The following is a 24,780-nucleotide window of genomic DNA, read 5'->3' on the forward strand; positions in this document are numbered from 1 at the left end:
TGCTGGGCGGGGAGAAAATCTTCCTTCCCCTGCAGGGATAGTCAGGCTTCTACCTGTCAGAAGATGCAAGGTGTGTCTCCTTCAGTTGGGTCTGCAAGGGGCTGTGAGGAATGTCACAGTCTGAGAGCTCCCCCTTCTGGCCTCCCGACTCCACTTTAAATTAGGTCATTAATACTGTTATGGTTATTGCTCTACTGGTTTATTTTTCTTCTTTCTCAAGTACATATTTTAGTACTTTCAGAAGAGGGTTGTGGGTAGTAGATGTTAACATCTGGCAATATTTAAACTGGATACGATATTCTAGGTTCTTAGTAATTTTCCTTCAACATTGGAGATAGTAGTTCATTTTCTTCTAATCTGTCAATCTGTTATTCCTTGGTAAGTAATTAGTATGTTCTGTTGATTTCTTAGATTTTTCCCTTTATCCTTGATAGTCTGCAGTTTCTTTACAATATGTCCAAGAATGGATGGTTTGGATTTATTCTTTTAACACGTGGAATTTTTCAATTACAGAATTCATATCTAACCTGAATTCACGAAAAGTATTAGATGTTAATTTTTTTATCCCCCCTTCCTCTTGAATCTATTAGACATAGATTGGTGTATCTTAATTTATCATGTATTTTTCATAGCTTTTTCTTTCCATTTTCTTTTTATTTCTCTGAACTGTTTTTGGAAGCTTTTCTTAATTCTTTGAATTATCACTTTTCGCTTCCAGTTTACTTTATCTTTTGAGTTTTCAATTCGATGACTATTTCCTGCTGCTTAGAATTCTAACAGTTCTTTTTTACGTCTGCAAATCTTTTTATATGCACCTGCTTTGTTTCATGAATATGAGTCCTCTTTATCTCTTGGCTATCTTAAGTATGTTTATTTTAGAGCCCCTTTCAAATGTTCTTTCTCCGTTTCCTCAGATGTGAATCTCTGCCCCTTGACAAAACCTTTTTGAGTTTATTTGTTTTAACATTTATGATGGCATTGATTTGTGGACTTTTGGTTTTGTTTGAAAGCTTGTGTTGTATGGACATTTTCTCTCAGAAAATTTCATCAACCACCTTACCTTACCTTCACTCCTGCTCCATCGATCAGAGTTTTTATTTTTGGCTGTAAGGTCACACCCTGAAGAGAGAATGTATTTCCAGACCCAAGATCCCATGACAGGCAGGCGTGGCTCCAAATAACTTTAAAGATAGGTTAGACCAGTTTACAACATCATCTCACGTCTCCAGCATTGCTAACATCTGGTAACATTTAGTGGTGTAAAACAACCATTTTATAGCGTGTATGGATTCTTTGGTCAGGAATTCAGAATGGGCACAGGGCAAAGGGTTTGTCTTGGTTCCACAGTGTCTGGGGCCTCAGTTGGGTTCATTTGAATCTTTGTTGCATGTGCGGCAGCTGATTCTAACCTTTGACTGGGACCTTGATTGGGATGCTTATCTGAAATACCTGTAGTGACCTTTCCATGGGGTTGCTTGAGCTTCTTCTCAGCATACTGGCTGGGTTTGGAAAGTGAGCACTCAGGAGGACAGGTCCTAAGTACATGGCATTTTTGCCATTGAGCTTTGAAGTCACATAACACCACTTCATGTTGTTTATAAGCCCCACCCTGGCTCACAAGAAGGGAATACAGAGCCCGTCTCTCAGTGGGACACGTGTCAGTGACACATTGTAAGAAGAGCACGTGTGTTGGGAGACATGTTGTGGCCCTCTTTGAAAATTATAGTCTGCCAAGTTGGGAAAATAAATTATTTTAATTGTTAGTAAGCCAGTAAAGGAATTACTTAAACATCTTTTCACGTGATGAGGGTTGAAACAAGATTTTTAAATGTAATCTCTTCAAGTAAAGTTTAATATCAAGCGTATTCCACAATAATTTCTTGTGTTAAGATTTTTATGAAAGTACTTTTAAATGTATCATCTTTTTGTTATATTTTCTATTAATAGCCCTAAGATAGCTTTTTATCACTTCTTATTTTGCAGATAAAAATAAAAAATGTAATATGGATTCATTAAGAGATTCACCCAAAAAGAAATCTGAAAAGAAACAACAGCACATCTGTTTGAAAGATGTAAATAAGGTTGTATTTTAAAATGTTTATTAGGTGTAAAGCTCATGCGATGTTAATTTTAGAATATTCTCATTTGAAATCTAGGAACCAAAAATATGTTTTCTGTTAAATCCTTGGCTATCATAGTGTTTTTTTCAGGAAGAAATATAGTTTGTGTGTTTGCTCTAATTCAAAAGAACAAGATAACTCCAGCTTCCCTCTTAGTTCCTGGCCTAGGGGCTTCTCTGCAGGATTGGCCATTTATGTTCATTTATTATTTCGTTTAAAGACCTTATTTTATTATTTGAGAGAGCATAAGTGAGAGAGGGTATAAGCAGGGGGAGCAGCAGAAGCAGACAGCCCGAAGGGCAGGGAGCCCAACGTGGGGCTTGATCCCAGGACCCCGAGATCGTGAGTAGAACTGAAGGCAGATGCTTAACTGGCTGAGCCACTCAGGCACCCCTATTTATGCTCATTTATTTACTTATTTTAAGATTTTATTTATTTATTCATGAGAGATACAGAAAGAGAAGCAGAGACACAGGCACAGGGAGAAGCAGTCTCTCTGTGGGGGGCCCTAATGCCGGGACTCGATCCTGGGACCCCGGGATCACAATCTGAGCCAAAGGCAGATGCTCAACTGATGAGCCACCCAGGTGCCATATTTATGCTCATTTAACAAGGATGTGAAAACCTGAGAGATTATGGGACATTTAAACAGTTCAAGCCTAACGTGTCTTTCCAGTCCTTCAACAAGACAAGTGAAATCATTAGAGGACATTTGAAATACTGATTATCTGAAGTGCCAACTGCTTGCTACTTGGACACTTTAATCTAGTGATTGTAGCAATGGCATAATCACATCCAGTTCTTTGTCTCTCCCTGTCTGTGTTGCCTGAAAATAATCTGGTATGGTTGTTTATGAGAATAATGTCCATGGAATTTTAGTTCCATAAGAATACATATTCTTGCTAAAAAAGATATATATATATTTTTTACAGTGTGTTGAATCCTCAGTGTACTGGCCGACAAAGAGGGGGATAACCATATATGCTGAGCCAGATATACCAGCAGCAAGGTATGATTTGAAAATTCATTGTAATGGGCTAGATGCATAAGTGTATTATCGTCTTTCACAGTATTCTGTGTGGTTGATGATAGGAAAGGATTCAGTTTCAATAGAGTAGCCCCAGATATTTTGATTAAACGTATATTAATTTAAAAGAAAAACCTGGGGCAGCCCCGGTGGTGCAGCGGTTTGGCGCCACATGCAGCCTGCGGTGTGATCCTGGGGACCCTGGATAGAGTCCCGCGTCGGGCTGCCTGCATGGAGCCTGCTTCGGCCTGTGCCTCTGCCCCCCTCTCTCTCTGTGACTATCATAAATAAATAAAAATATTAAAAGAAAAGAAAAGAAAAGAAAAAGGAAAGAAAAGGAAAGGAAAGGAAAGAAAAGAAAAACCTGTAACAACTGGTCAACAGCAAAATTGACCAAAAATTGGCAGTGGCCCTAGAGTCTCCTTGTTACCTTGTTGGACAAAGCTGTTCCTGTAAGGCAGGTCCAGTGAAATGGTAAAGGCTGGGTGAGCGTGGGCCAGCCGGCAGCCGATTTACAAGGTAATCATGGACAAGGCTTTGACATCAGAGGCTTTGACTGTAACGCTGGCCATGTCAGGATGCAGCTTAATGTTGTTTGTGAAATCACGGAAAAGCTGTGCTGTTACACGTGTCACAAGTAGTGTAAGATCTTCGAGTCGTGTGTTCCATTCTTCTCCTGGGCTTTACATTAGCGTCGCACATTTCACTTATACATTCTTGATAAATCGTAGACTTTAGTATCATTTCTATTTAAACAGGGATCTTTTCAAGAGAATTAAATAAACAGAAAGAAAAAATACCTCCTGTGTTTACCTGTGTAGTTACCATCAGTGCTTTTCACGGTTTGTGTGGGCCCAGATCTCCATCTGGTATCGCTGGTCTTGTCCCTGAAGGGCTTCCTTTACTGTTGATTGTATGGTGGGTCTGCCGGTGATGAATTCTTCCAGTTTTTGTCTGTCTGGAAAAATTATTTCAGCTTCATTTTTGAAAAAAAAAAGGGGGTATTTGTTGCTAGGTAAAGAATTCGAGATTGACAGTTCCTTTTTCCCTGTATTTTAAAGATACTGATGTACTGTCTGCTGGCTGCTTCACTCTCAAAGCAAAAGCTATGTCATCTTTTACTTTGTTCCTTTGTTTGCAACATTATCTTTTTTCCTCTGACTGCTTTTGAGATTTTTCTCTTTGTTTCTGGTGTGAACAATTTAATTACGATACACATGCCTGGGTCTAGTTTCTCATGCTTAACACTCATTAAGGCTCTTCACGTGTAGGGTTCCGTCTGGCATCAGTTTGGAGACTATTCGGCTGCTGTTGTAGAGATGTTTGTACCCATCTCTTTCTCTTCTCCTTTTTGAGACTCTGATGAGTCAAGTTTTATTCCTTTTGATAGTGTCCAGAAGGTCATTGACTTGGCTTATTTTTTTCAACCTTTTTTCCTTGCTATTTTCCACATCAGCAATGCTGCTGGTGTCTCTGTAACTCACTCGAGCCTTCTATCATCTCCATCCTGCTATTTAGCACATCTGGTGAATTTTTTTATTTGACGTAGTCTATTTTTTCAGTTCCAAAATTTTCACACGATACTTTGTATAGTTTGTATATCTTTGCAGAGAACTTGTTCCACTCAAGAGCACGTACCCCTACCCCGTCCTCTCTGAGGGATCTCGCTGATGACAGCTCCTTGAGGGTACGCGACGATTCCCACTCGCCTGCCATCTTGGGGTTCACACCTGCTGATTGTCTTTTCCCTTGACAGTTGATCTGGTTTTCCTGGTTCTTTGCGTGTTGTGTTCTGGATGTTTGGAATATTATCGTGTGAGACCCTGGTTTCTGTTCAGATCCTCTGGACGATGTTGGCCTTTGGTGTTTTTGTTGTGTATTTAGCAGCAAGTCCGTAACTCCATTCAGACCTCGGATAGTGTCTCAGTTTGTGTGGGTGGTGGCTGTAGCTGTGCTTTGGGTTTGTTTTGAACATGCTCAAAGCCTGGGACTTGTGTTGGGTCATAAGGAGGAATGAGGGACGGCCTCCCCCAACACCATCTCTTTTTTTCCAGAATTTTCCTCACATTGACCATTTTCTAGCTGCTCCCTGTCCTTGAGCCTCTTTCCAGGTCGGTGGCTTTTCAGGGAGAAACAGGCGTGCAGTTGTGTGGGATTGGGGCCACTTGTGGAGCAAAACAGCAGCAGAAATGAGAGGAAACAGATAGAGGTTTCCCCATGCCTCTTTAGACCCAGACGCCCATTTCCCAGATCCTCCAGAGAGAGGGAGAGGTTTCCTCCCAGGGTTTTGGGTGACAGACTTGCTGTCACCACTGCAGCTGTGTGACTGGAGCTGGCCTCAGGACGGGGCCAGGAGAGAAAAAAAGTGAAAAGAGAACATCAGTCAGGGTCAAGCTGGCTGGCTTACGGCTCTGGAGGGTTCTCTCAGTGCTTGGTGTCAACATTCACAATTCAGTTCTGTGTCTGGGGCCAGCCTCGGGTCAACGTCGGGAGACAGAGGAAGGTAAAAGCCCAGGGAACATGGTTTTCATCCTTAAAGAGCAGAGTGTCCGTTCTCACAGAAATAAATCCACGCATGTAGAGCAACTCACTCCTCAGTGCTACTTACTGAGTTTCCTTCCAGAAAATAAAGGCATTTTCAGGATTGAGGTAAATGGACTCAGACAATCTAATGAATGTTTTTTGGTTCCTAGCGTTTTATGTCAGAAGCCAAACGAGAAACCACTCAGATTGGCCGAGAAGAAAGAACACAACGAGAAAAATGGCTGTGTGAAGTACGAAGTTTTTCCTTGGTCTAAATTTTTTATTGAGATAATTATAACAAAATTATAAGCAGGGGAAGAATTTACATTTGATTTTATTATTTATTTCAAACTTACGTTTCCATTTGGAAAATATGCATCTAGTCTCTGCTGTAGGCTTTGAAGTTAATTTTTTTTCCTATTCACTAGGGTAGATTTTTCTTTTAAAATCTTTATTGCACTGAAAATACTCATTTTCTGTCTCCCTTTCCTGATTCTCTTGGTGAAGTGAACAGTATTATGAAGCAAATTAGATATGGTTGGTCTTTGGGGCTGTTGATCTTCTGTGGGTTGGCGTCTGCTGTCTTCCTGGTTTTCTGATGGTAAAGGGGTCTTCCACCTGCTGGAGGAACTATTTAGTTCCTTACAGCATGGAATTGGGTTTTGGTGGGGGTTTTTGTTTTTTGTTTTTGTTTTTTTGTCCTGTCAGATTTACAAGGTAATCATGGACGAGTTGTTAACAATAGAGTAGTAGCTTTATTTCATACTTGTTTAATCCATGAAACATTTTCATACCCATTTTTATGACTTCTTACCCAGCCAGCCTTATCCTCCCAAGCAACCGTAGCTGCTCTGAAGTCACCAGAGTGACAAGGAATTTGCGACAGTTCATGACTGGGTTGGTCCCACTGTATCGCTTGATGGGCCTAGGTGGCTGGGGAGAGGGTGTTGACTGCAAGGCCATTTGGGCTGCCTGCCTCCCAGAGCCCGCCCTTTGGCCCTGTAACATCCTCTCACCCGGAAGGAGCTCCTCACAGGGCCCCGGGGCCAGGGGCTGGGAGGGCTGCCCTGTGTGGACATCCTCCCCCTAGGCATCCCTCCACCCTGACTACCTGGAAGCCGTGGGGCTGCGTGTGGTTGTTTCCCTGGAACAGGAGACCTTGCATTATCCATGTGGCTCATTTCTTACTTTCATCATATTTAATTCTAACGTGATAAATTAACCCTGAGCTACTTGATTGGCTTTTATTTTCATATTAAAAGGTTGTATCTCTTCTCCTCTTGGGCTCCGTGCCCTTTACTTAGAACCCGTTGATTAAACTGTGGCAGTTATTCGGTCAGTCCCTAGGAGCCACAGGGAAACTTGAAGTGGTTCAAGATGACAACACAGAAGGGAGGAGGCAACGTGAGATGACCTGGTAATCCTGCAGGTTTCCATCTCCTTCAGAACAGGTGTTCCTGGGCTTGGCAGCACTGTGTCCACAGCCTGGGAGCCAGCGTGCGGGGGCAAGCACTCTACTGATGTGACCCCTGTGGCCTTTGTATCAGTAAACAGGACAAAACCAGACAAGCAGGAATTTCACAGCTGTGCCCTGGGATATGCAGTTGACCCTTGAACAACATGAGTGTTGGGAGACTGACCTTCCACACAGTTAAGTCTGTGTGTAACTTTTGCCTCCCCCCAGCCTACTGCTGACCAGAAGCCTTAGTATCACATAGTCGATTAACACGTATGTGTGTGTTAAATGATTTTGTACGGTATTCTTACAATACAGTCAGCTGGAGAAAAGGGAAGGTTATTAGGAAGATCACGAGGAAGAGAGTACACTTTCAGTGTAAACAATCCACACGTAAGTGAGTGCGCTCGGCTCAAACCTGTGTTGCTCAAGGGCCAACTGCGTATTTCGTTTTATCTCTGTCAAGAAGAATTAGAATTCAACTGAAGAAGTATTAGCACTTTTCCCTTCAAATGGTCCTTTTCACCGTTTTATAGGTTATTGCAGTTCTTAAATCCTGATCCTTTGAGAACTGATGGGCTCTCTGATCTGCGGCAGGTATTATAACCCTAAAGAAATGTAAAAATCCAAGACAGCTCTTTGCTTTTTAAATTCTCCTCCTTCCTCGTCTGAATTGGAGATTAGAAGAGAAACCAAACCCCCTTAGGTGGGGACTCTCCCTGAAGACATCCTTTTAGAGATCCTCCAGTGAATTATTGCATTAGAGAAATTATTATTATTCTGGGGAGGGGGTAGTAGATGCTCTTCCTTTTGGTGGGTTTGGTGGGTTTTGATGAGCATCTGTACCGAGGCTGTCCTCCCTTTGCATTAAGTGGTTGACTTCCTGCTCTCTCAGCTGCAGAAGCTGCGGTCCAGCTCCCAGCAGCCCTTGGCCGTGCTCCGGAACAAGATTGAGCCTTGCTTATCCATTGACACGTCGCCACTGTCGGCAGACCTGAGAAAGGTAACAGTGCGCCTGACCCTGTTCTGAGTAAACCATTCCAAGGCTGCATTTGTATAGTTTCTTTGCTTTTGACTCATTTCTCATTTATTCTTTAGGTCAACTTCCTGTAAGTGGATAATTTCTTTGTAGTGAAACCATTGTAGAACTCTTTTTTTTTTAAATTACAAATTTATTTTTTATTGGTGTTCAATTTGCCAACATATAGCATATCACCCAGTGCTCATCCCATCAAGTGCCCCCCTCAGTGCCTGTCACCCAGTCACCCCTACCCCCCGCCCACCTCCCCTTCCACCACCCCTAGTTCGTTTCCCAGAGTTAGGGGTCTCTCATGTTCTGTCTCCCTTTCTGATATTTCCCACTCATTTTTTCTCCTTTCCCCTTTATTCCTTTTCACTATTTTTTATATTCCCCAAATGAATGAGACCATATAATGTTTGTTCTTCTCCAGTTGACTTATTTCACTCAGCATAATACCCTCCAGTTCCATCCACAAATACCCAAATGGTGGGTATTTGTCGTTTCTAATGGCCGAGGAATATTCCATTGTAGAACTCTTAATGCTTTTCTGAAATAAGTTTTCAAATGCGTCTCTGGAAAGGGGTCCCGAGAAGGAGCAGCAAGTGGCCAGGGCAATTAAGACGTACCTGTGAGTGTTCTTCTCAAAACTGCATTAGAGACCTGCCCTTTCAGTTAGTGAATTGACCACACGTATTTATTTCTTTCTTGATTCAAAAAAAGAAAAAAAAGAAGAAAATAAGCTAAAACCACAAGGATGAATTGAATGACAGTATAGTCTTTAGTGGCTTAGAAACTTCCTCAGGCTTTCGAAAGATGGAAAAGAGGCAGCAGAGTGTGGCTGGGAAAGGAAGGAGGGAAGTCAGAGGTCCAAACTGAGCATCCACAGCCTCTCGGGAAGGACAGTCTTTTGGAAGGAACTGAAGGGGCCTAGAAATGCCCCTCACATGAATTCTTTCAGTAAAAACACCTGCTCACTGTCCTGGCTTCCGGCAGGGGTGTGGCACTCAACGGTGCCAAGTGCCGCCCTCCACACATCTCCCAGACAGCTTTAGGAGGCCTCCTCCCTGCACACACACATCAGGGATCCTTAGATACTTTTGATGAAAGCTGCCACCTAAAAAGAAAATAAAATCATTATTTATTTTTTAAAAAGATTTTATTTATCTGAGGGAGAGAGAGAAAGAGAGCACAAGCAGGGGGGGCAGCAGGTAGAGAGAGGGGGAGAAGCAGGCTCCCCACCAGCAGGGAGCTCAGCATGGGGCTCGATCCCAGGACCCAGGGATCATGACCTGAGCCCAAGGCAGACGCTTAGCCAGCTGAGCCACCCAGGCAGCTCTAGGAGCGTATTTTAAGAAGTAGACCAAAACAAACTCTGAAGGAAACCGTGTAGGCAGTAGAAGTGCTGCAAAATAAATACCGTCAGAGATAGTATTAACAGTATTTATTAAACAATAAGAATAAAAGGTTTTTGGAAATTCAGAATGCTATAAAATAGAAACCAAGGGGTGTCTGGGTGGCTCAGTGGTTAAGCGTCTGCCTTCGGCTCAGGGTGTGACCCCAGGGTCCCTGGATCAAGTCCCACATCGGGCTCCCCGCAGGAAGCCTGCTTCTTCCTCTGCCTGTGTCTCTGCCTCTCTCTCTCTGTCTCTCATGAATAAATAAATACAACCTTAAAAATAAAAAGAAAATGAAACCAAGCAGCAGATTGGAGAGAGAAAATGAGAGGGGAGCTAATAGAGCAAAAAGACGAAGAGATGAAAAGAGGGGGAAAACAGAATTTGAGGGTTGTTTGGAGGTTTAGTCTCTGAAGTGGGATTTAAAAAAAAAAAAAGAATGAAGGAAGCAGGCAGAGAATTCTGAGAAGAGCAACACACAAGTGATTTCCAGACCTAGTGGAAGGGACTGTCCAAATAGGAGAGGCCCCACCATGCCCCCACGAGCCCAGCACATGAGGGGGCAGGATCATGGGTGCTCGGCTGTGAGGTGTCAATCCCGGGGTGGGGTTTGGGGGCTTCCCAGATCACGAATGGCTTCATATTTGGCTTCAGTAACACCCAAGGGGCGCTGATTCCGAGATTTGGGTGAAAAGTGATTTCTGGCCGAGACATTTTCAGACATGCAGAGTCTCGTAGGAATTGACTTCCTGAAGAAGGACACTGCTGAGGTATCCTCTCCACCAGAGCAGGAAGGTCAGCCAAGGACGACCGGCGTCGCAGCAGGGACAGCGCGGGGGGGGCCGCAGGGGGACGGCTGCACGTGGGGACGAGGACCTCACCCACACGGTGTGCTCAGGAGTTCAGCGTGGCTGGAGACCTGTTTCTGTTGCCACACTTGGGAGGTTCGAGTGACTGGTACATAGAAAAATAAGCAAAGAAAAAAAAAGAAAAAAAAGCAAATAAAGGCATGCAGTTTTTTAAGTATTATTTAAGTAATCTCTGTACCCAGTGTGGGGCTCAGACTCACAACCCCGAAATGAAGAGCCTCTGACTGAGCCAGCCAAGTGCCCCAATAAAGTCGTATTTGAAAAAAAACAACAAAAACAAAAAACTTTGTAAGTAAAGCTGATGTACTCCCAGACTGTTGGGAGGAGGAGCCATGTCCTTGCTCTAGAACGCTCTAAGCACCTGGTTTTAATTTGGAGCCTAGAAAAGCAAGTGTCTTATGGCAGAAGTTTGGTGCTGGGAAAAGACGCAGGGACTTGTCAAGTTAGGACTTAGAAAGTACCAGATTGAGCACCGTGTAGTGGCTGTGGTGGTGGGCGGGGGGTGCAGGAGTGAGAGATGGAGTTTTTGTTGGTTTTCTACGCTTCATCGGTGGTGTTTGGGTGCTGGTGTTTTACAGGCCCTTCAGAGGAACAAGTTCCCGGGACCTAGCCACGCCGAGTCCTACTCTTGGCCTCCCATAGCGCGGGGCTGTGACGTGGTGGTCATCTCTCACTGTGGGAATGATCCTCTGCTGTACCTCCCGCCAGTGCTTACGATTCTGCAAACGGGGGGCTGCTACAAGTCTTTACCAAGTAGAAATGGAGTAAGTTGGAGACCGTTTTGTTTCAACAACGAAATGGCTTAAGTATGTCTTTTTCAGTTTTACGCCTAACCTGTGGGGAAGCGTGGGTCACGTTACTCACTTGGTTTCCGTGACAGGACAGGAACTTGCCAGAGTCATTGATGCTCTGACACTGATTCTCCGGAACCTCGAGCCCCCGTTGTGGCCAGCGGCTGAGCCAAGAGATTTCTGGCGTTTGGAGATGAATATATAACTTACAAACTCACTCCACTGATTTAACTCCTCTGTCCCGGTCCCCCTGGGGGATGATCAGGCCGGGTACAGTTCACACCGTTTCATAGATGAGCAAATTAGCCTCCTCCGACAAGTGAGACCAGAGGTGGGATGGGAATGTAGATTTTTTGTCACCTTGCCCCACATTCTTCTGATTATTTCCCAGCACCCGCCCTGCTGTGTGATCCTACATTATTCTTCCCATGCGTGGGAATCCGCAAGTAGTGGTGAAGGATACTGGAAAGGAGAGAAGTGGGGTGTGGGGTCAGCTGATAGTGAGGCGGTGACCCCTGCTCTGCTGGGTCCGGGCGGTCAGGCGACCCGTGCAGAAGACGCGTGTCTCAGAGGATGCGCTACGGACAGTTGCATTACTCATCATCACAAGGTGAAAGGTTGTAGTAAGAAAAGACCGTTGCATTCAGGAGAGGTCCTCATTTTTCTAATCCTGCTGTGTGGCTTTAATGGTTTCCCCTGGGAATCCGCAGTGGCTAGGTTATTACGTATTGATTAGCCATCTCCGTCCCTCGGTTCGCAGCTGACCTCTGCAGACCAGATGCAGCTTGTGTTGAGCTAGAGCTGAGGCGTGGCCTCTCGCGTCCTCTGCTGTCTCCACGTCCCTGGGGTCAGCCTGCTTTGGGGCCTGGCGCCTAGAAGCTGGCACCCACCTGGATCTGCACGAAGGAAAGGGGAGACTCGTTCTCGTCTTCCGTTCATTGAGGGCATGTGTCCGGGAGGGCGTTTGGCAGGCAGTGCACCTTCAGGAGATGCCTTTGGGTTGGGGGAGGTCAGGGTTCACATGGAGCCGTAGCAAACTTAATCCCCCTAAGGAAGAGATGCTAACCTTTTCTCAAGCCCCTTTCGGGAGGCGGCTGGTTCACTGGGTGCCTGGGAGCAGGAGCTCTGGAGCCAGACTGCCTGGATTCAGATCCTGTTGCTCCTGTGTCTTAGCTGTGTGGCTTGGGCAACTGACCTTACGTCTCTGTGCCTCACACCCATCTGCGAAATGAGGTAATAATAGGTCCGAGCTTGTAGGAGTGATCTAAAAACAAAAGGAATTAATATTTGTGAAATGCTGGGTGTAAGCCCTAGAAAAATCTGAGTCCTTGTGTCTAAATCCATTCTAATCAAATTATACCTTTTCTGATCTACAGGACAATGATGGGAGCAAAAAAAAAAAAAAAAAAAAAAAAAATCCTGCAGTGCTTACTCTGTGCAAGGAGACGTTCTGCATGCTTCACAGACACTATGTTCAATTCCTAAGTTTTGCCCCAAATTATGTGAATTTGTCTTTGCAGCCTCTGGCAGTCGTCGTGTGCCCTGGGTGGAAAAAGGCCCAATTTATTTTCGAATTACTGGAAGACTATAGCATGTCCTCCAAGCCTCTTCATCCGGTGTTGTTAACAATCGGACTCCACAAAGATGAAGCCAAAAACATGAAGCTTCCAAAGGGGTGTAAGCATCCTTCCCAAGCCGTTTGGTTTTCCCTGCGGAACGCAGTGGAGCCCTGCCAGGCAGGCGCAGCTGCACAGGACACGGGCACCAGCCCAGTGATGGGTGGGACCTCGCCGCGGGTTCCGGGCGGGCGTAGAAGGGCGAAGGTTCCATCTTGGCTGACAGCCGTTCCACTGAGAAGACAGCATGATTCCTTCACTCACCAACTACTTATCAAATACCTTTGTTAGATGTCGACTGCACCCCCAGCCCTGCCCTTCAGGAGCACAAAGCCTGGTGGGAGCCCAGGCACTAGTCAGATAAGGACAGGTGTTGTCCTGGACAGGCAGGCCTCACCTGCCTGAGCAGGAAAAACCGTTTTGTTTTGTTTTGCTTTTTCATCATTAGACAGAAGTTCTAGAAAGCATGTGGCATCTTAGCAAAGGAAATGTGAGAAAAACCTTCGGGAAATCTGAATGTTAATTGTCTTCTCTTCTGAAATGTAGGTGACATCATTGTGACGACACCCCACAGCCTCCTGAGACTTCTCAAATACCAAAGCTTGCTATTTCTCAGGCTTTGTCACCTCATTTTGGATGAGGTGGAAGTATTATTCTCTGAAGCTCATGAAGAAGTAAGTATGGCTCCATCGAGATGTCATCATCACTCAGAACTAAACGGAGGTGTGCTTGAAGTCTACCTGCTTCTAGGAGTCAGGGGATGTGTCTCTGGGGAAAACGCTGGTTAATCTTGAGAAGCTTTCCCTTTAACTTTTATAATTAGGAAGAGAGTTCATCTGAAATTTCCTTCCCGAATTCTAAAGTTCTCTTTGAGGGGCAAAGAGGGATGTTTTCCAAAATACCGATATTTTTATGATTATGGAAGCAGTGCGTTTTTATTCTAGACAATTTGAGGTACAGGGAAAAGGACTTGAAAACCCCCAGCATCTATAGTGTTGCGCTCAGACGTAATCACTCTTCCTGTTGTGGAATAATTCCTGGTCTCTTGATACGTGGAGCTGACGACATCAGGCCTTATTAGGCTCGTTCGTAACTTGCGTTTTTCAGTAAGCAGCATCGTGAGTACCAGTATCGTCAGTAACTCTTCCACAGCGTGATCGTTCCCTGGCCGTGGGCCAGTATGGAATCCTGTGGGTATGACTTGGTTGTTTTGAACGGTTCGAGTTTTGGATGTTCAGCATCATTTGTGTGTGTGCGTGTGTGTGTGCGCACGTGCGCGTGCGTGGCTAAAGAAAACATAATCTTTTTTGCGTGTTTCCCGTTGGATCAATTCCTAGGAAGGGGATTAATGGAGTAAAGGCTGGGAATTCTTATACGAAGGCATTTCTTGGGTCCAGTGTAACAAGCTGACCAGAGGCATTTCATTTGGGAGCAGTGATGTCCCCAGGTTCAAGTCCAGGCTCTGTTGCTCACTGACTCTGTGGGCCTGGGCAGGGTGCTTGAACGCCTCTACTTGCAAAACTGATACCCGGGATACTGCATTGTACAGTTCCCTCTCTGGGGATTGGGAGCGGGGACTGGGTTAGGCTCCCATGGACAGTGTGCGCCTGTGCCCCATCCCCTGCACCCCTGGCAGGAGGAGGCCCTAGGCCAGCGGGTTAAATGTGGCATCCCGTTAGCATAATCTGATTTCCAAGCATTCATATGGGCTACTCCTGTTCTTTGTGCTGCTTCTTCCTTTTCTTTGCTTATTTTCCATTTGTGGAACTTTTTAAAAAACTTTTTTATAATCTGCATTTTCTTTTATTTAAAGTATAATTGTGAATGTTTTTCCATATCTTTATGTTCTTTAAAAATATGGCTGCATGTCATTCCATTATATGGACAACCATAAAGCTTTAACTATTCCCCTATCATTGGATATTTAATGATATTAATTTCTTTTTTTATTAATGTAGAACTTTTTAACATAAGGAAGTTAATTCTTCATTACCTATGTTATATGTTTACCCAGATATTGTTTGTGTTTTGTTCTGTTTATATTTAACATTCTCTCCTCTTATGTTTTTTTCTTTTGTTTGGAAAGGCCTTCCCCCACTCTGGGGACAGAACATGTATAGTTCTTTACTTTTTGTGGTCTGTCAAGCAGATTTTACTCCCTTTTGAAATAAACATGAAATTAATTACACTAATTTTTTTAGATGTTTGCCATATTAGATAACTTAAAAAAAAATATTGATGTTGAAGAAAGGGAATCCGCACCTCATCAGATTGTTGCCGTTGGAGTTCATTGGAGCAGACACATAGAACAGCTGGTCAAAGAGTTCATGAATGACCCCTACGTTGTGGTCACGGCCATGGAAGAGGCAGCTCTCTATGGCGGCGTCCAGCAGGTGCGGGCTCGTGGGCACGTGTGGGGATGGGGGCTGAGCAAGCAGCCCCGTACTGAAATATTACAGCTTTAGTCTCATCCACACATCTGTAATCATGTATTTAGATTTATATTGACTTCCTGTGCTTTCTTTTCTGTTAAAACCCTGGCTCAGCGATGAAAAGTAAAACCGGGGCACCTTGAATCTGTTTAAAACCACATTGTTGCTGTATTTCATTACCAGGTAGTGCACCTTTGCCTAGAATGTGAAAAAACCTCTACTCTTCTCCAGACTCTAGATTTCACTCCAAGTCAAGCACAGAAGACCTTGATCTTTACTGGTTCTGTAGCTGAAACAGAAATAGTGTGTAAGGTGAGGCCTTCCACGCATAAAACATCCTTACTGTTTGTTTGAACCGTGATCGAATCTCGAAATCATCAGAGAATTATACCAGGTAGTTAAATAGTCGACTGGGGATAAAGTTTCTGAGTTTATCATTAGTCAGAAGAGTCAAAAGAGGAGGTGGCTATTGCCGCAGAGTGTGGCTGGCAGTGAGGAGGGACGGCGGGAGGCCTGACCTTGAGGGAGGAGCCCGGGAGGTGGGACCAGCCTATCCACGGAAGCACATGTTCCCCTAAGGAGGCCGGTGCTTTGCGTTTTGTCGTTAAAAGGATCCCATTCATAAAGACATGCCAGTGAGGTCTATATCCTCCATTTTAAAAAGATAGAGCCTGGGCAGCCCCGGTGGCTCAGTGGTTTAGTACTCCCTTCAGCCCAGGCAGGGCCTGATCCTGGAGACCCGGGATCGAGTCCTACGTCAGGCTCCTGCATGGAGCCTGCTTCTCCCTCTGCCTGTGTCTCTGCCTCTTTCTCTCTGTGTGTGTCTCTCATGAAAAAATAAATAAAAATCCTTAAAAAAATAAAAATAAAAAAGATCCGGTAACACCAAGAGATAGATCACGTGGCCAGAAAAGCCAACTAAATTGGGTACAGATTTATTTAATATAACCTAAATCTGTATTCTAAATCTAAATATAGAAATGAAGCCAAATACAAATTATAAGAAAAAAAAAACAAAAACAAAAAACAAATTATAAGAATCAGGCTCCTGGATGGCAGAGTCGGTTCAGCTTCCAACTCTTGGTTTTGGCTCAGGTCATGATCTTGGGGTCCTGAGATCGAGCCCCACATCAGGCTCCACACTCAGTGGGGAATCTGAGAGTCACTCTCTCCCTCTCCACCTCCCTTCCCCGCATACTCTCTCTCTCAAGTAAATAAATCTTAAAAAAAATTTCTATGAAAAATAATTTAAAAATATAAGGATCAGTAGTACATCCACCTTTCAGCCATGATGAACTAGAGGTGTCATGGAAAATAATGTGACACATATTTGCACATAAGTTTAATGTGGGTGTATAGCTATACACACATGTATGTGTATAAATAAATACATCTGTATGTACGCACTATATAAAAAGGAAGGAAAATAGTTTCAGCAAAATGTTTCACCTGAGCAAGTTTTTAGATACAAACTATAGGATTTTAGAATATATCTGTTTAAACTTAAGATCATCTTGTTCTTACAGTTTGAGGATCAGTGAGGTAATATCCTCACAGACAATTTTATTTTATTTTATTTATTTTATTTATTTATGATAGGCACAGAGAGAGAGAGAGAGGCAGAGACACAGGCAGAGGGAGAAGCAGGCCCCATGCACTGGGAGCCCGATGTGGGATTCGATCCCGGGTCTCCAGGATCGCGCCCTGGGCCAAAGGCAGGCGCCAAACCGCTGCGCCACCCAGGGATCCCCCCTCACAGACAATTTTAAATGTTTTATACTGGTAATTATTGATGGAACAATTAACTTCAAGCTTATGTTCCTGACTGTGAACTGGCCTATTTGGTTTCATCTCTAGGTAGTAGAAAGCAGTTCAATATTTTGCTTGAAAATGCATAAAGAAATGGTTTTGAATTTAAAACGTATTTTAGAACAGTGGAAGAAGAAGTTAAGTTCTGGCTCTCACCTTGTATTAGGTAAGTGTTTTAATTTCTACTTATATTTACAGAAGGCTGAGCTAATAGGAATCCTATCTTCAGTTTATTTGTATAGCTCGTCTCCAAATTTCTCATCATTTCCCAGATTTACTGAGAATTCATTAGTAATGTTAATTTCAAAATGGAGATTAAGCTCCACTAAGATTTTGGTGTTGAGGCGAATGGAGGGGCCTGCAGAGCTCTAAGTGTAGCAGCCCGGAGTGTAGACCTTCTCCCAGGGGTTCCAGCTGGAGGGCCACCATCTCGTTTATATATATGTGTGTGTGCCCACAGTGAAATCTGTCACAAGTGGTAGTGAAATACAGTGGTAGAGCTCCAAAAAGTCAAAACGTATAAAATAAGTGAAAACTGGACGGGCAACCTAGATTTGTAATAGAAGCAGTTTCCAAGCTAAAATTAGGAAGACTACTTTTCTCTGGAACGTGTCACTGGGCTGTGACATTTTGGGGGAAAAAATGGGGAAGAACCTTCTTGGCATCTAAGAAGTACGATGCAGTAGAGAGATGCATTCGAGAACGGTTCCCGGAATTGCTCTGTAGAGTAAGTGCAGTGAAGCCACAGCCTGGTTTGTGATTGTGGGACCCTTTCCTCCAGCCCTGACTGACGATTGCATACCACTCTTGGCCATCACCGACGCCACGTGTGTGATTCACTTCAGCTTTCCTTCCTCACCGAAAGTTTTTGGTGGACGCCTCTACTGCATGTCTGATCACTTCCAGAGTTCCACCGAGCAGGTTCGATGGATTTTCATTATCTTGTAATATTCTGCTGGCATTTTCTGTGCTATGACAACTTCAGAGTCCACAGAGTTTTATCACTTAGACGGGATGGATGACCTGTTTGCTTTGTTCACCCCCCCCCCCAATTTTAAGGGTTCTCCCGCAGAGCAGGGAGATAAGAAAACCAAATCTGTCCTGCTGCTGACGGAGAGAAACGCGTGCCACACGGTTGGTGTCCTGCGCTACCTGGAGCGAGCAGATGCCAAGATTCCCTCGGAGCTCTATGAGTTTACCGCAGGGGTTCTGGAAGCCAAAGAAGATAAAAAAGCCAGGAGGCCTCTTTGTCTGTATCTTAAGGCGTTTGGTTTTTGCAAGTAAGCCATTTTTTAAATAAAAAATGGAAATATACGGCAAAGCGCGGAGTGATAGGTTTACTGCTGGATGACCTTCACGTATATATGCGTGATGTAAAGCACCGCCCACCTCTGGGGGACACCTGTGGCTGCCCCCATGCTCCTTCACAATCTTCCCTCCCCCTAGAAGAGGCCACCCGCCAATATCTGTCAACACTGATTAATTTGGCTTGTTTTCCAGTTTTATGTAAATGGAATTGTACGGGACTTTCATCTCACATTCATCTGTGTTCGTGCTTGTATCCGGTGGATTTCTTTATTAATTTAGCGCTCGGCATTCTGTTGCATAAGTATATCACAGTGTATATATCTGTTTTCCTGTTGATGAACCTGCCAGCTATTTCCAGCGTTTGACTATTGTCTATGAAGCTGTTGTGAACACTCTTGCATGTGTTTTTTTGTGGAAATATGCACCCAGTTTCCTTGGGGTATAGACTTCAGGGTGAGATTGCTGGGTCGTGGGGTACACATACATTTGACCTTTCAAAGGTGTGTGACTGCCTCTCCCATCAGCAGCATATGAGAGCGCTGAGTGGCTCCATACCCTCACCCGCACACAGTGTTCGTGAGGGTGCGGTGGCACACCGTGGCCTCCATCGGTGTTTCCCTAGCAATTAATGATGAGTGTCTTGTGACATGCTTGAGGGACATTGGACCATCCTCTTCTGGTGAAGTGCCTGTTCAGTGCTTTTGCCCATTTTTTATATTGGGTGTTGACTCTTTTTCTTAGTGGTTTGGAGAATACTTTATTCATTTGAGATATTACTGCTTTGTCAGATGTGTACCTTGAGAAGATCTCTTCCCAGTCCATGGCTTGCCTTTTGGCTCTTGTAGGAGTCTTTGATCAGTGGAGCTTTTTAATTTTGATGAAGTATTTCATGGTTGCAATTGTTTCGTGCCCTTATGTAAGGAATATTTGCTGAGGGACGCCCGGGTGGCTCAGCGGTTGAGCACCTGCCTTCAGCCCAGGGCGTGATCCTGGAGTCCTGGGATCGAGTCCCACGTCAGGCTCCCTGCATGGAGCCTGCTCCTCCCTCTGCCTGTGTCTCTGCCTCTCTCTCTCTTTCTGTGTCTCTCATGAATAAATAAATAAAATATTTTTTAAAAAAAAATATTTGCTGATCTCTAGTTCATGGGGACATTCTTCTGTATTTTATTCTAGAAGCTTTACAGACTGTTTCACATGTAGGTGTGTAATCTAGGGGGAGTTAATGTTTGTGTATAGGGTGAGATATGGGGCAAGGATTTTTTTTCCTGTGTAATAATCGCTTGCTCCAGTATCCTTTACTTAAAACATCACTGTGTTCTCACTGAACTGGTGCCTTTGACATAAACCAGATGGTAGTGTGTGTGGTCCACTTGTAGACTCTCTGTATTGTTTCAGTGTCTGTGTCCTTACACTGGTACCACATTTTCTGACTGTAGCCTGTATTTGAGTGAGTCCTGGAACCTGGTATGCAAGTTCTCCAACTAGTCTTCATCAGGGTTGTTTTGGCTATTTTAAGTCAACTGCATCTCCCCATACATTTTGGAATAGGCTTATCAGTTTCTTCAGAAACATTTCTGACTTCTGACACCACGTGCAGGGATGCTGTATGTCAGCTTAGAGAGCATGAGAATCTCAGCAGTCATGGGGGGGCTTCTCATTGATCCAGACATGATGTCAGTACTTGATCAGCGCTCGCTGGGACTGGGTGGTAGATGTCTGATAGGTACCTGTTGGATCGAGTTTACTTTTAAGATAACTGTTTATGTTTATTTCTTTGAATTACGGTACCTGAAATAGATTATTAGTGGAGATTTCCATATGCCTTTAAACAGAATATGGAGTTTTGAAACTGAAGCTTTAACGGTTTCTCAGCTCGGGTTACAGAATGACTTCTGGGTTAGCAGTTAATTATTAGTCTTTGTTTTGGGTTGTGGTCATTTCTAATTCAGAGTATTTTGGAAGCACATTTTGTTCAATGACAATGTCTGGAGAAATAATGGAGGAACTCTTTAAGTTTGTTCAGTGTTAATTAAATTTTAGGACCCCTTTCACTACTGTGCATGTTGTGTCGCCTGGATTATTTAATATGGCTACTTAACTTTGAAATATTAGAATAAAAGCCTCTGATTTCAATTATAGATTAATTTTCATGAAGAATGGTTTGAAATTCATGTTAAAAATTATTGTTCGAAGGGGTGGTGGAAAGGGAGGTGGGCGGGGGGTGGGGGTGACTGGGTGACTGGCACTGAGGGGGGCACTTGATGGGATGAGCATTGGGTGTTATGCTATCCGTTGGCAAATTGAACTCCAATAAAAAAAAAAAAAGGAAAATTATTGTTCGGTTTTTGTTTTTAAAATCCAGTCACTGTTTTTCAGAGACAAAAGGATCTGTCCTAATCGACACCATGTTAATCCAGAAATGGACACACCAAGGAAATTATCCAACCAAGCTCTACCGACGTTTGGATACATCAAAGTAAGTTCCGCTGAAGATCCTTTGTTCAATGATTAATGATCAGCTTAATGAACATACTTCATTCCTTTTTTTAAGATTTATTTATTTGAGAAAGAGCACATGAGCATGAGGTGGAGGAGCAGAGGGAGAGGCAGAGAGAATCCTCAGGCAGACCTCCCGCTGAGCAAGGACCCTGTCACAGGGCTCAGTCCCAGAACCCCGAGATCATGACCTGAGCCAAAACCAAGAGTCAGCAGCTCAGCTCGCTGAGCACCGAGGCGCCCCTGAACATACCTCATTCTGAAGCAGCAGGATCATTATGACGCTCTTAACGTACCACCATTAATCTGACGACAGGCATGGGTCCTTAAAGGTGCCTTATTTCAAGACCGCAGTTCATTGAGAAAAGCAAGGTTAAATTAGGAAAATAGATAAACCACTTCAACAGTTAAGAGGTATTTCAGTTATATTTTCAGAAAGTTGTTTCCTTAAAAATAGCGTGATGTGGGCAGCCTGGGTGGCTCAGCAGTTAGGGCTGCCTTAGCTCGGGGCGTGATCCTGGGGACCCGGGATCGAGTCCTGCATCGGGCTCCCCGTGTGGAGCCTGCTTCTCCCTCTGCCTGTGTCTCTGCCTCTCCCTCTCTCTCTCTCTCTCTGTCTCTCATGAATAAATAGATAAAATCTTTTAAAAAAAATAGTGTGATAGCACACACATCTTTTCAGAACATCCATGATAATTCTGAAATGTAGATAAAATTGCCGAGTTAAGAGTGTGTCACTTTCTTTTGAATACTTTCTAATACTTGAGTTCAAGATTGCTCTTACTTTCCCTTCTGCTAAGGCAGATCTCTTCAGCTCAGTTGTACCATTCTTCCTGGCTCAGTCACCTCATTCCTAATTTTTTTGATATATGTTGTTCTTTTTTTTTAATTTTTTTTAAATTTATTTATTTATTTATGATAGTCACACAGAGAGAGAGAGAGAGAGAGGCTGAGACATAGGCAGAGGGAGAAGCAGGCTCCATGCACTGGGAGCCTGACGTGGGATTCGATCCCGGGTCTCCAGGATCGCACCCCGGGCCAAAGGCAGGGGCCAAACCGCTGCGCCACCCAGGGATCCCTATGTTGTTCTTTTGTACATATCCTTTATCATGTACGTATCTTTTCTTGTATTTTGTTTTATTTTTTTCCCCATTTTTAAAAAGATTTTATTGATTCATGAGAGACACACAGAGAAAGAGGCAGAGACACAGACAGAGGGAGAAGCAGGCTCCCTGCAGGGAGCCTGACATGGGACTCGATCCTGGGACCCCGGGATCATGCCCTGGGCCGAAGGCGGCGCTAAACTGCTGAGCCACCCAGGCGTCCCTGTCCATTTACCTATTGAAGAACATCCTAGTCGCTTCCAAGTTTTGGCAATTATGAATAAGACTGTGATAAATACTTGTGCAGAGGTTTTTGTGGATACTTGGGTTTTCAACTCATTTGGGTAATACCAAGGAGTGTGACTGTTTGATTGTTTAATAAGACTCTTTTGCTCTGTAAGAAATTGCCAAACTGCTCTCTGAAGTGGCTGCACCATTTGCATTCCAACCAGCAGAGAATGAGAGTTCCTGTTCCCCTAGTCCTTGCCAGTATTTGACGTTGTCAGTGTTTTTAACTCTAACTGTTCTAGTAGGGGTGTAGTGGTACCTCATTGTTTATTTTGCAATTCCCCGATAATGTTGAGCGTCTTTTCATGTGTTTATCCATCAGCTGTACGTCGTCTTTGGTGAGCTATCTGTTCAGGATTTTTTGCCCATTTTTTTCATTGGGTTGTCTGTTTTGTTTTCTTCTTGTTGAGTTTTAAGAGTTCTTTGTAGATTTTGTATACCAGTCCTTTATCAGAAACAGGTTTTCAAAAATTTTCTCCCAGTTGTGGCTTACCTTTTCATTCTCCTTATAGTCTTCTGCAGAGCACAAGCTTTCAATTTTAATGAAGCCAACTTTCTAGTTGTTTCCATATCCACAAGGTCATCATGAAACCCAAGGTCACTTAGATTTTCTCCTTTTTATCTTCCTCATCAGCTTTTATTTTGGTGTCTGGGGTGGGGGGCGTATTTTGTTAATTAGTTTTGTTGCAAAGTATATCCCTGGTGTTTGGTTTTGCCATCTCATTGCTCTCTTTATGTGGAGATTCAGAGTCAGGACATATGCCGCTTTACCACTGCTACCCTTCTAGAACCCGTTCAACCAGACCCCTGCTTTTAATTGGCTCTATTGAGGTACAGTTTACGTGCAATAAAAATCACTGTTTAGAAGTGTATAGGTTGTTGAATTTTGAGAAATACATACAATTGCATAACCACTACCACAGTGAAGACAGGAACATTTTCATCACCCCAAAAAGGCCTCTGCTGGCCCCATGCTGACAGTCCTGAGCCTCAACCCCAATTCCTGGTGGCTGCTGGACCTGCTTTCTGCCACTAGAGCTTTGTCTTTCCTGGGATTTCATATTGATGGAATCCTACAGTCTGGACTTTGAGTCTGATAGTTGTTTTTAGTGTAAGGTTTATGAAATTCGCCTATGTTGTTCTATTTCATCACTGAACAGGATTGCATTACATGGATGTGCCTTTGTTTGCCCACAAGCTGATGGATGTTTGGCTTGTGTGCAGTTTCTGGCTGCTGTGAACTTGTGTGTTACAAGTCTTTCTAGACCTACACCTTCATTTCTCTCTGGTGACTTGCTGCGGCGTCATAGTGTCTGTGTGCGTGCGCGTCTGTGTGTGTGCACCCACACGTGTAAGGATCTGCCAAAGCACGTGTACCATTTTACATTCTCATTGCACCATATTTGAGAGTTCCAATAGGTCCACATTCTCAATATGTAGTGTTCTCAGTCTTAATTTTTGCCACTCTGTTGCATTTGCATGAATATTTATTTGCCTTTCTCTGGTGGTAAAGAATCTTGGACCTCTTCTCACTGCTTACCTGGCCCTGTGTATCTCCTTTATGAATTAGTGTTTGCTAGTATTACAGTGTTTGCCCATTTTTTAGTTTGGGTTGTCTTGTTGAGTCTTAAGAATTCTTTGTAGATTATGGATGTGCTTTGTCAGATATATTACGAATATTTTCCCTCAGGTGAAAAGCAGAGATTTTTAATTTTGATGGAGTCTTCTTTTACCACTTTCTTATTTTACGTTTTGTGCTTTTCTTGCCATAAGAAATCTTTGCCTACCCTAAGGTTGCAAAGATTCCTTTCTTTTTTTTATTCTAGAATTTTTATTTTAGAATTTTAGGTTTTACATTTAGGTCTATGATCCATCTCAAATTAATTTGTGTGCATATAGGGTGGATAAGGGGACCTGGAATCGAGTCCCACGTTGGGCTCCCTGCATGGAGCCTGCTTCTCCCTCTGCCTCTCTGTGTCTCTCATGAATAAATAAAATCTTAAAAAAAAAAAAAAAAGAGGAGGACAACTCTTCACAGGCAAAGGGTGGTTGGTGTGCATTGGTGGTTCCTGGTTGCTCCAGCATCATCTGTCCTTTTTTTTTTTTTTTAATCTTTTATTTATTCATGAGAGACCCAGAGAGAGAGAGAGAGAGAGAGAGAGGCAGAGACACAGGCAAAGGGAGAAATAGGCTCCATGCAGGGAGCCCAATGTGGGACTCGATCCCGGGACTCCAGGATCACGCCCTGGGCCAAAGGCAGATGCTCAACCGCTGAGCCACCCAGGGATCCAACATCTTTTGTTCTAAAGACCTTCCTTTCCTCCTCAATTACATTGGCACCTTTGACATAAATTAAAAGATCGTATCTGTGAATGCTGAGTTCTTCCTTCTGTTCCTTGGTCTCTTTGTCTGCCCTTATGCAGTACCACATTGGCTTGAATGCTGTAGCTTTATAAGTAATCCTGGAGACTGGTAGAGAAGTCTTCCAATTTGCCAGTCTTCTTATCCTTCTGACTGTTCCTTTGCG

At 43.7% G+C, this 24,780-nt stretch overlaps 1 protein-coding gene across 7 annotated transcripts in view; it reads left to right on the forward strand.

Moving 5' to 3' along the window:
* The window catches only part of TDRD12 (tudor domain containing 12), a 70,292-nt gene that overhangs the window by 31,610 nt on the left and 13,902 nt on the right, over positions 1 to 24,780 (forward strand). For 5 of the 7 annotated variants that reach the window (XM_072749906.1, XM_072749903.1, XM_072749909.1 and 2 more), the window contains 14 exons: positions 1,984 to 2,081; positions 3,053 to 3,129; positions 5,841 to 5,921; positions 7,663 to 7,723; positions 8,022 to 8,129; positions 10,989 to 11,174; positions 12,722 to 12,878; positions 13,364 to 13,491; positions 15,019 to 15,210; positions 15,433 to 15,561; positions 17,107 to 17,224; positions 17,840 to 17,979; positions 18,118 to 18,338; positions 20,743 to 20,842. In XM_072749906.1, the coding sequence (XP_072606007.1) occupies positions 1,984 to 2,081; positions 3,053 to 3,129; positions 5,841 to 5,921; positions 7,663 to 7,723; positions 8,022 to 8,129; positions 10,989 to 11,174; positions 12,722 to 12,878; positions 13,364 to 13,491; positions 15,019 to 15,210; positions 15,433 to 15,561; positions 17,107 to 17,224; positions 17,840 to 17,979; positions 18,118 to 18,338; positions 20,743 to 20,842 (1,796 nt within the window). The remainder of the gene's footprint in view (positions 1 to 1,983; positions 2,082 to 3,052; positions 3,130 to 5,840; positions 5,922 to 7,662; positions 7,724 to 8,021; positions 8,130 to 10,988; positions 11,175 to 12,721; positions 12,879 to 13,363; positions 13,492 to 15,018; positions 15,211 to 15,432; positions 15,562 to 17,106; positions 17,225 to 17,839; positions 17,980 to 18,117; positions 18,339 to 20,742; positions 20,843 to 24,780) is intronic. The other 2 variants (XM_072749881.1, XM_072749883.1) reach the window with 2 other exon arrangements.

Source organism: Vulpes vulpes, chromosome 1, assembly GCF_048418805.1.
Source record: "Vulpes vulpes isolate BD-2025 chromosome 1, VulVul3, whole genome shotgun sequence".
NCBI lineage: Eukaryota > Metazoa > Chordata > Mammalia > Carnivora > Canidae > Vulpes > Vulpes vulpes.